Raw genomic sequence first — 12,230 nt, 5'->3', positions numbered from 1 at the left:
TTTTGCCAGCACCCTGTTCTGGCAATACCTGATAGATGAAGCACCTGCAGACTTTGTGATTTTCATGTGGTCTTTGATCTTGGCTGCATCCTTCTTGATTGTACGAATCGTAGATTCGTTGACGCCATGCTGGCGCGCGAGATCAACTTGGCGTCTTCCTTTCTCCAAATCTTGAACAATTTGGTACTTCACCTCGTAGCTTAATGAACGTCGTGTCTTCTTTGGTTTAGTGCCGCTGGGTCCAGGTGAGGAAAGGTCTCTCTCTGGGGGCGGTGGTGGTCCGGCGGAAGCCATTTTATGGAACAATGGATGCGCGTTAACCCGGGGTGGCCTTGAGGGATGAAACTGCCGCGGCTAGGTCAAGCGTCGTCTCTCCTCCCTCCCTCCCTCCCCGGGGTAGTCACGTCATAATACTTTAAGCCAATTACAGCTAGCAGCAGAGGGGGGTAGGGCTGCATGGCCAATCACAGTCCGAGACGTCATATGACGTCAGTGATAACGCAACAAAGACACACACTGCGCAACCTTACCGCGCCGCTTACCCAAGCGGAGGGAGGAGGAGGGAGAGGCAGGCAGGCAGGCGGGCGGGGGGGTGGCGCGTGGCGCGTGGGCAAAATCTAAAAATAGCATCCGAGCCGGACACTCACCGCGTATATGTGGAAAAAACCCGCGTTAAGTGAAAGTTCAGCTTTGGCAAGGCACCGCGTATATGCGAAAACGCGTTAAGTGAAACCGCGTTAGGCGGGGTAAAACTGTATTGTGAAGAAAGTTAAATAAATAATTGTCCCAAGGGCAAACATGTAATGGGAGGAGAGTGTAGGGGAGCATTGCTTGGGAGTCGGGATCCCAGCTGATCTTCATTACTATTGTGAAACAGGGAGTAATATGCAAATGGTGACTGTGTTAAACTTTCATTTGGTTTCTGTTTACTGATTTGGTAATACAGTTTTTTTTTTTTTTTATTCCTCACATTTCCTGGAACTGCCATAAAATACAGTACTACATTATTGGTTTCACTTTATTAACACCAAACTTGTATATAAATGATGTGTGTGTGTGTGACATCACATTGAGGGAGGGTTGGAGGCAGAGGTCGGGAAGGCTCCTCAGTAATCAAGTGGCTCACTTTCCATCCACACACACAGACCCATGTTCTCTACTTTTTCTTATTTTATAGTTTTATATTACAGTAATATCTCCGTTAGCCGGAATCCATCAAACCCAGAACTCTCAGATTTCCGGAATTTCAATTTCTCAGAAAATCGTTCCCAAAGCAATAATTTTCTGGAAAATTCCGACTTTTGGAACGATTTTCCAAGGGGCACGCTTTCCGGAAAATTCCGAGAAAATTTTTCCGTAACCCAGAAAATTTTGGAAAATTCCGGAGATGAGTGATATTTTTTAGGGGTTCAAGAGAGTCGTCTCATTACCCGGAAATCTGTCATCCCCGGTAGTGCTCTGCACCAATTGTTCCGGCTAACGGGGATATCACTGTACGGTATATTATTTTATTTCTCAGCCACATTAGAGTATTGTAATGATTTTTCTACAACTTTTATAGCATTAATGCACCAGAAATGGTTGTGAAACATGGCTCGTGTGTGTGTGTGTACAGCGCTGTATGTGACGTCACGGGATGCTCCTAGAGTAGCGAGTCGGCCCCTTCACACACAAACACCCACGCTCTTTATATGTCTTAGTTTATAGTTTTATATTATATTACCTTTATTTCTAACCCACATTAGAGTATTGTACAGTGGTCCCTTGGCTAAGGAACACAATTTGTTCCACAGAGTCGTTCGTTAACCGAATCTATTATTTCAATGGGATATTGGGTAATTGGTTCCAACTCACAGAAAAAGTACTGTATACCAGAAATAGAATTAACAAAACATTAAATATAAACTAAATACAGTACTGTACTGTACAGTATACTGTACAATAATAAATAAAAAACAATAGAATATTGTATTTTAACTTACTTTGAGGTGTGTATGTCGTATTCCCGGCAGCTTTGTTTACATATCAAACAGCTGATTGTAGAGGCAGTCGATGATGACATCCCATATTCTTTACAGAGTGCATTGGTTCTAATGCCTTCTTCATGTTTCATAATAATTTCTGCACTGTATATTATCAATATGTTAACTAAATTTCAGAATGACCAATAATTTTAATGTAAAAATGCAAAAAATATTCAAGAGACCAACAAAATCGATGCTCATGCAACTGTAAACAAAGTTAAACTGAGAAGTGTTGGTGGGTGATTGAATCAGTTGATGGGCTCACAAAAACTGTTCCCTGTACTGTCTATATTATCAATACGTTAACTAAATTTCAGATTGACCAATAATTTTAATTTTAATATAAAAAATGCAGAAATATTCAAGAGACCAACTTTTTTGGTATTTACTTCACTGGAAATAAATGTAAACATGGAACCAATTACTATATTGGCGGACTAGCCGATCAGCTGATGTGCACAACAAATCGTTAATCGAACTGAAAATCCTTATGGGAGCTAATTCGTTCACCTAAATTTCGTTAATTGAACCGTTCGTTAACCGAGGGACCACTGTAATGATTTGTCCACAACTTTTATAGCATTACTGTTGACTTTTAGGAGTTGTGTAACAGATCCTAATTTTCCCCATAAAATTAGCAAAAAAAGGCAAAGAGAAAATTGTATATTATAGGCTTACTGATACCGTCCCGAACCATCGAAGCTGCTAGACTATCGGGTCCTGGGTTGACGAGGTCCAACCTGTATTGTTGTTTCACATGTCTTCAGGTTTTTTTATGTGTTATGAGAATTATATAGATTATTGTTTATAGAATGATAGTAATTTATCTGGTAAGCTGGAATATAATAATGTGTGCAGTGAACATTATTATAGAAGGAGTTATTGTACATGTCTTCAAGTTTCCTTGTGTTATGGCAAGTACAGACACTCCCCAGGTTAGAGATTGGTTCTGTTCCTGGAGGCTATCCATAAGCAGGAAGTGACCCTCCCACAGGTAATCATAGAGCACAAATAGTACACATAACGTATCTACAATGTCAATTACTATACAGGTATGGGACCATTTATCCAACATGCTTGGGACCTGGGGATGCCAGATAGGGTTTTTTCCCTGGGAATTTGGAGCACCGGGCCTAAAATGTAATGAATTAAACCGTCTAACTGACTGTAAAGACTGGGTTCAGATCACTAGACTCACCCCTAAAAATAACTTTAACTGGACACTGTAACATTAAAACTTAAAAGTGTAGACATATAAACAGCAGTAACAAAACAATATGGATAAGTAGCAATAATGTAAACATAAAGATAGCAAAATGATACAAGTTAATGTTCAAACTACATGACAGTCGCCCCAAGTGGTTGGCCAAGTAATGTCCTAATTTGTGCTGATTTATTAAATATGAGTTGAAGATTAACATACTTTTTGGGGGTTATCATTTTCTCTTCTAATGAGCCTTGATACACATTTCCATCCCTTTTATAGTAAAGAGTAGAGTGTCATTAATAGAAACTGTGATTGGTTTTTGTACTAATTAATATATAATTTTGGTTAGAACACTTTTAAATTAACCTTCATTGCAGAAAGACTCCATGATGAATTTTAACTTCCCTTGACAGATTCACAAATTCGACAAGATCAACCCTATACTTAATGGCATCTTCCATCGCAATGGCTTAGAAATCCTCAGCTCCTCCGAGATCTGGGACTTAAGAACTTTTCACCTCTTAAGAACAGTACCTGTGCTCAATCTGTGTGATGTTGTCTTTAACCACACCAACGATGTCATTTTTGGCATCACTGTTGGGAATCATCCCGATGAGGCACAAGAGAATGCCTTTGAAACTTCATTTAAGACAGTGGATGCAGCAGATTACTCCAGTATAGGTAAGGAAAACACCGTGGCAGAACACTTTATGGTATGGTAGTGAAAGTGGGAGAAGCTGTGTTATCATAATGACTTGAGTGAAGATAAAAACATAATTATTGGGCTTGTTGAGGTCTTGTAATATTCCACAGTTTGTCAAGTTACAGGGGGAAATAACTCATGAAAGTTATACAGGTTGACAATCCCTTATCCGAAATCCTTGGGGCCAGAGGCATTTCGGATTTCGGAATTTTTCGGTTTTCAGAATGGTTAGTTTTTTTTTTTTTTTTTTTTTTCTTAAGCCCACCCAGGCATAGATCACTGACCCACATCGGGGCCTGGAGGGGGCGAAAATATTATTATTATTATTATTATAATAATAATAATAATAATAATAATAATAATACTGTAATAATAATTCATAGGTCTAGGTCGCATTTCTCACTTTTGATCTTTTTTTTCATTCTTGTACTGTATTTCTTTATTGTTATCATTATTTTATTACAGTATTATTGTTATTATTATTATTATTAATTTTATTAATATATTTTATTATTACTATTATTATTATTATTGTTATCATTATTATTTTATTTTGGTGTACAGTATTTTAATTAAAATTTTTATTTACTATGAATAATTATTATTATTATAATTATTATTACTATTACATTTTTGCCCACCAGGCCCCGATGTGAGTCAGTGATTTATGCCCGGGTGGGCTAATCCCTGTTTAAAAAAAAAAAAAAAAAAAAAAAAAAACCACAAAAAAACTTTCGGTTTTTAGAGCTTTTCGCTTTTTGGAATTTCGGATAAAGGGTTGTCAACCTGTATTATGATAAATGCTTTCTTTATCCAGTTTTACACCTTTTCCTGAATTAAGAATGTATTTATTTTCTCTCTGGCAAAATATCTTAAATTGTATTTTTTTTTTTATATATACAGTAGTACCCTGATTTACGCGGTCAATTGAACCCACAGGGTACCGCGGAAAGTGAAAACCGCGTAAAGTGAACAACAGAACATATGGGATTAATTCCAATAGAGACTGGCCCGACCCCCAAACTCCACTTTTTGACGACACACAACTATGTTTTTGTAAAAATATTATCTTAACTTTATGATGGTATGAACAAACAAGTAATATAGAAGAGGTTAGGTTAGGAAAAGTAAAGGTTAGGTTAGGAAAAATAAAGGATAGATTAGGAAAAATAAAGGTTAGGTATAACACTTACGTTAGTAGAAGAGATGGGTCGGCATAAGGGGATGGAGGCTGGTTCTGAGGCAGAGGGCAGATTACTGGCCCTCAGGCGAATCACCATCACTATCCACCATAGTTGTCAGGGCCTCCCTGACAAATCCCTCAAAGTCACCTTCACTGTCTCTGTCACTATCACTGGCTCTGGCTGGCTGTGGTGGGTTGCGGGCGAAGAACTCGGTAATGCTTTTTTGACGGCTAGTGTTGATGTTGTCTTGATACACCATGATGTACGACTCCATAGCCTGCACCAGCTGGGTATGGAAGACCTCATAGCGGTCATCGTCATGGTCGTTGGAAAGGAAGAGCTTCAGTTTCTCTGCACACTCGATGGCATCCTTAACATTACTATGCGTTAACTTGTGTTCTTCTGGGGTTGACGCACCACCTGCCTCTTCTTTGACGTAATCATCTTCCAACATCTCGTCGGCAGTCATTTCAGGATTTCTGATCACCTCCAGGATGTCATCGTTGGTGGTCTCGGAGAAGCCTTCAGCTGTAATACTGTGCGCAGCTTCTCTTGCAAGGTCCAATGCCACTGTAACAGACTGAACCTCACCAGTCACAAGTTGACTCCGCCTCTCATCTGGGATACCATGCAACACATGCCTCCATGCGTGACGAATCTTAGCTACAGACAGCTGATCCCATGCCTCCACCAAGAAGTCCACAGCTTGTTTGACGTTAAATTTTTTCCAAAACTGTTTGACGAGAACTTCTTGAGTCGCCACCTCTTGTTCCTTGTCCTCGTCGCTTTTGCTCTCGCTATCGGTGTCACCCAGCTTACGCAACTCATCCTTGGTGTTGGTACAGTCGTTCAGGAGCTTAAACTTCTTTGCAGAGTATGCAGCTTTCACATTGCATATCAACTCTTGGTCCATGGGCTGGATTAATGTTGTAGTGTTGGGAGGAATGAAGACCACTTTTACGTTGGGGTGACGATCCATAAGTAGTGGCGAGTGTCTTGGTGCGTTGTCAAGGAGCAACAAAATCTTGAATGGCACATTCTGTTGCTCGCAGAATTTCTTCACGTCGGGAACGAAACAGTCATCAAACCAGGAGAGTGACAGAGCAGAGAACATCCACGCCTTACGTGAGGTCAGCCAGTGGACATTAATCTTGCTCATGTCCACGTTCTTGTAGGCGTGCGGCTTGCAGGCTGTGTGGATCACCGATAACTTGAGTTTACAGGTACCGGAGGCATTGGTGGTAAAGAGGACGGTGATGCGCTCCTTCTGCAACTTCCGACCCCGAATCTTGCTGGCAGACTGGACAACTAAGGTCATGGTAGGCAGCTTTTTCCAAAATAGACCGGATTCGTCCATGTTGAACACCTGGTCGTCGGTGTACTGTCCTTCCTCCATAACCTCACGTAAGAACGGAGGAAAATCTCTAGCCGCCACACGGTCAGCACTCGCTTCTTCACCACCAATGTTGATGTTGGTGATATTGTTCCTCTTCTTAAACCTATGCAGCCCACCAGAGGAAGCATTGAAGGGTTTGGGCTCTGGAATTCCCATCTTACGTGACACTGCTGCGTACAGTTCACGGGCGTACTCTTGAACGGATCGCGTGTCCACTGCCATGTTGCGTCGCTCCTGACGAATCAAGTAACTCGCCAGCAAATTTTCAACCTTTAGTAGCACCTTGTTCTGGCAATACTTGATCATTGAAGCACCTGCAGACATTGTGATTCTCATGTGCTCTTTGATCTTGGCTGCACCCTTTTTAATAGTACGAATCATAGATTCGTTGACTCCATGCTGGCGCGCGAGATCAGATTGACGTGTTCCTTTCTCCAACTCTTGAATGATCTTGTATTTCACTTCGTAGCTTAGGGAACGTTGTATCTTCTTTGGCTTAGGGCGGCTGGGTCCAGGTAATGCAAGGTTTCTCTCTGGGGGCGGTGGTCCGGTGGAAGCCATTTTACAGAACAATGGATACTGGTTTACATGGTGTGGCCTGGAGGGATACAACTGACACGTCTAGGTCAAGCGTCGTCTTTCCTGCCTCCCGCGGGTGGACACGTCATATTACTTTAAACCAATCACAGCTAGCAGCGGAGGGAGGTAAGGATGCATGGCCCAATCACAGTCCGATACATCATATGATGTCACTGATAATGCAACAGAGACATCCACTGCACAACCTTACCGCGCGGCTTGCCCAAGCGGGAGAAGGCGGGGGGGTTGAATCTAAAAATAGCGTTGCGCCAGACACACTACGCGTTTATGGGTAGATGCATCGTGTAAAGTGAAAGTCCGGTTCTGGCGAGGTACCGCGTAAATGTAGAATCGCGTAAAGTGAAACCGCGTAAAGCGGGGTATTACTGTATACAGGTACACGGTGGGCTAATGCCCACTCAGGCAAAGGTCACTGACCCACATCGGGGCCTGGGGGGCAAAATTGCAATACTACTAATAATAATAATAATTTAAAAAAATTTTAATAAATTTTACAAAAAGAAATACAAAATTTAAAATAAAATAAATATAAATAATAATAATAATAATAATAATAATAAAGAACCATAAAGAACAAAAATAAAAGATCAAGAGTGAGAAGAACAAAAATAAAAGATCAAGAGTGAGAAACAGTATGTATGTTGTGTTGTCAAAGTAAGAGAAACAATTGAGACCCTGCAATTGTGTGTAAATGAGGCAGAAAGTCAGATCAACAACCTGGGACTTGGTCAAAATTTTTGTGATGCCATATAGCAGCAGGGTCTACCATTAGACAAAACATGCTTGGTGTACAGTATATACTGTAGAGTACCGTAAATTGCGGCGTATAAGTCAACATTTTAAGCTTCAAAATATCTCTCCAAAACCAGGGGTCGACTTATACTCGGAGTATAAAATGTGAAGCTGTACCACATAGTGGTGAACAAGTGGAACAGCCTGCCTAACACTGCATCACTAACTCTCGTGGCCTGCCGCTAATATTTCCTACTGAAATTCATGTTTGGTAAACTTATTTAACATAGACATTATAATAAAATAGTAAATTCCAGTATAATTAAACCAACAGAACACCGCACGCCATTTTCAACAGCTGATGGACAGTAAACAATGGATCAGAACGCCACTAAACCCGGCGGCCAGCCAGACAACTACCCTGTACTACAATATGGTGCCACCTGTGCAATATTATGATAGCGCTATAGATTGTGAGTTCACATACACTACAGGCTTATTCAGTGTTTGGGGGATACACTGAACAAGCCTACACTGGCAATTTACTGAACCATTGTGGCTTTATGCTCTTGCTGGCATCCACTCATTACCTACACACCAACCTGACAACAGCTGAAAACATCTTTTCCCCACGGCTCCCCCAGCAAAATGGGTGAAATATGACGCAAGTTTGAAGCTGAAAGTTGTTGAGTTTGCAAACTCTTCAAACAACAGTGCTGCAGCGGATGACAGTTTAAGTCTAAGCCGTGCTGCTGTGCTGCCGACAGAGTAACGGACCCATAGTTTCGCAGCTGGCTGCTTGGTGTTGGTGGCGCCACTGGCGGTTTGTTTACAACAGCTGATGCAAATGGAGGATCTAAGCCAGGTGTACCATAATGTTCTATCAAGTTGCTATACTGGTATGCTGTGTAAACAATTAATATTTTATTGGAGGTGCTGATTTTGGTTTGGTGTTTACCAGAGTTCTTACAAAGATAACTTACTGAAGATTTTTAGCGGTTGCTTGCTGCCCTATGTAGATCCTGTTGCCCACTGCCCTTTTTGTATGAACTATATAATATATATTGTATATATATATATATATATATATATATATATATATATATATATATATATATATATATATATATATATATATATATATATATATATATATATATATATATATATATATATATATATACATACAGCTAGACCCCGACTTACGACTGCGGACTTATGACCGCCGCAGTTGTGACCATTTTTTTTTTTTCAAATGACACGCACGCTTACCGAAACGTTTCCAGTTAATGTAGTCTCCATGTATAATTAGAAAATTATGGGGGCCCCATGTGCATTCAGCTGACTACATTAAAGGTAAGTGCTGTCACACTGTAACCATTCCTTATTATTTATTACTTTTACTGTACTGTATTTCATTGTAGAATTTTTATTTATTTATTTATTTATTTATTTATTTTTATCTCTGTCGGACTTACGACCATTCGGACTTACCACCTGGATTTGGGTCCCTAACCCCGTCGTAAGTCGGGGTCTAGCTGTATATATATATATATACAGGTGCTCCCCGACTTACGACGGGGTTAGGGACCCAAATCCAGGTGGTAAGTCTGACATAGATAAAAAGTAAAATATAATAAAAAAAAAAATTCAAATTTAAAAAAAAAATAAAATAAAAAATCTACAATGAAATACAGTACAGTAAAAGTAATAAATAATGAGGAATGGTTACAGTGTGACTGTAGTCAGCTGAATGCACTCGGGGCCCCCATAATTTTCTATTTACAGGATACATGGAGACTATATTAATTGGATAAAGCAGAGGAGGAGACAGGGCTGGGTGGGTCATCAATGTCGCTTTCTTTAGACAGGTTTACGTACTGTGGAAACTTGCCGGTTGAAGGTATTGGATCATCTTGAGGGAGTGAAGAGGCAGCACTGGTGGGGCGTGAGGAGACAGCACTGGGGGACTTCTTAAAATAGATGTCCAATTTAGACTGCACAGTTTGTTTTTTCTTTTCATTATAAATTTCTCTGTAGCAAGCAAGTGCATCTTGGATCATTCTGTCAACTTTGGCATAACGCTCATAATTTTGATCCATGCCATCAAACATTTGCATTCCTTTATTAATTGTAGCAAATGCCTCTGCCATTTGTTTCACTAAAATTTTTTGGGGGGTGCAGGCTCTTCTTCTACATTTTGTCTCTCTTCTTCCTCTACAATTTTCTGTGCATATAGTTCAATAAGATCCTCATTACTGAGCTCTTCTGCTACACTTTCAACCAACTGTTCAACATCTTCATTATCAATTTCTAACTCCAGCTGTTTACCTGACTCCACTATCTTGTTACTAATATCCAAAATAACTTCATTTTCATTCAATCCTTTGAAACTGTTCACATATCTTTTCAGGATTTTCTTCCATATTCCATTCATGCAATGTTTTGTAACCTGATCCCATGCTGCACTAATGTTCTTTATACATGACAAAATGTTGTACTCCTTCCAAAACTGTCTGAGCGTTTTCTCACCTTCAGTAGCAGCAACAGCCTGAGCGAAGGTCGTGCGTAAATAATACGCTTTAAAGGCAGCAATAGCACCTTGATCCATGGGTTGGATGATAGAGGTAGTGTTAGGTGGAATGTACACTACCTTAACATCAGGGTGCATGTCGTCCAGGTGTGGTGGGTGTCCCGGAGCATTATCCAAAATCAGCAAAATCTTGAATGGAATCCGTTGTTGCAGACAATACTTCTTGGCTCGTGGAATGAAACAAGTCATGAACCAATCCTCAAACAGTACTAGGGTCATCCAGGCTTTCTTATTACTGCGATAAAACGCTGGCAGTGTGTGCTTGCTGACATGTTTAAAAGCCCTGGGGTTCTCTGAATGATAGATCATGAAGGGCTTTAGCTTGAAACCAGCAACATTCCCCCCAAACAGAAGTGTAATTCTGTCCTTGAATGCCTTGAATCCTGGCATTGTTTTCGCCTCTTTGTGGATGTATGTCTGCTCAGGCATGCGTTTCCACAATAATCCAGTCTCATCCACGTTGAATATTTGCTCAGGCAAATAATTCCCTTCCACAATCACTTCATCTAACTCCTCCTTAAAAGCTTCGGCAGCACCAACATCGGCACTAGCTGCCTCTCCACTCACCTTAACATTGTGTAGACTGTAGCGTTTTTAAATCTATCAAACCACCCATGACTTCCTGTAAAGGTTTGATCACATTCATCTCCTGCCTGCTCCTTCAGGCTTTGGAACAGGCTTCTTGCTTTAGCCTGTATGGTTAGAAGGCTTAAGGGTACACGCTTCTGTATCTGGTCTTCTATCCATATCACCAATAATTTTTCCATATCGTGAATAGGACCTTGTCTTCTCTTTGATATTATAGTTCCCTTTATAGGTGTTGTTCCTTTCACTACTTCACGAATACGTTCCTTGTCCTTCAGAATAGTGGATATAGTCGAGTGTGAGAAACCTAGGTCGCGTCAAATTGTTGCTACTGTTTTTCTATTCTCATGCTGTGTTAATATCTTCATTTTCATCTCAGAAGTAATTACCTGTCTCCTTTTCTTTGGAACACCACCAGCACACTCACTTTACGCTTTCCAGTCATTATAAAGTCAATTAAATACGATAATAACGAAAGTTCACAGCGCGATCAGTATAGGATACGATAGCCAAACACAAACTAAGCGCTCCATTGAGTGAGTGTACCCACGAGGCGACCCGAGATGACCCGAGACGCGCCACCCTCTCGCCCAGGACGGAAACGTTTCGGTATAGAAAATGCGCTCGTCATTTGAAAATATTTTTGGTCACGACTGCCGCGGTCGTATGTCCCGACGGACGTATGGTCAGACGAATTAAATGTGATGGGCGTAAGTCCAGTCGTCCTAAGAGGGACTACCTGTATATATATATATATATATATATATATATATATATATATATATATATATATATATATATATATATATATATATATATATATATATATATATATATATAAAATCACACAGGAAGGAAACAAGGGGCACCTTAGGCGAAGCTAAGGTGCTCGTTGTTCTGTGTCGATTTTCTATCTTTCATTGTGGATCTACAGGAATATATATACAGTCACCCCTCACTTCTGGCGGTTAATTCAACCCACGGCGCCAGCGTAAAGTGAACAACATAACATATGGGATTAATTGAAATAGAGGCCGGACCCCCCAAACTTTCCGACCTAGCGTTTTACTAAAAATAACATCTTAACTTTATGATGGTATTCACCCACACATATGGAAAGGAACAGTCAATAAACTGAAGGATTTTAGAAAAAACAAGGTTGGGGTTAACTACGTTAGTAGAAGAGATGGGTCTCGCGTCTGCGGG

The 12,230-nt window shown here is 40.3% G+C and overlaps 1 protein-coding gene across 2 annotated transcripts in view; it reads left to right on the top strand.

Moving 5' to 3' along the window:
- The window catches only part of LOC121873593 (DDB1- and CUL4-associated factor 1-like), a 56,333-nt gene that overhangs the window by 34,786 nt on the left and 9,317 nt on the right, over positions 1 to 12,230 (top strand). For both annotated transcript variants that reach the window (XM_042377247.1, XM_042377240.1), the window contains exon 23: positions 3,645 to 3,912. In XM_042377247.1, coding sequence (XP_042233181.1) covers positions 3,645 to 3,912 — 268 coding nt within the window. The remainder of the gene's footprint in view (positions 1 to 3,644; positions 3,913 to 12,230) is intronic.

This window comes from Homarus americanus, unplaced genomic scaffold, assembly GCF_018991925.1.
Source record: "Homarus americanus isolate GMGI-L3 unplaced genomic scaffold, GMGI_Hamer_2.0 scaffold55640, whole genome shotgun sequence".
Classification (NCBI taxonomy): Eukaryota; Metazoa; Arthropoda; class Malacostraca; order Decapoda; family Nephropidae; genus Homarus; species Homarus americanus.
This window is presented reverse-complemented; position numbering and strand designations above follow the sequence as displayed.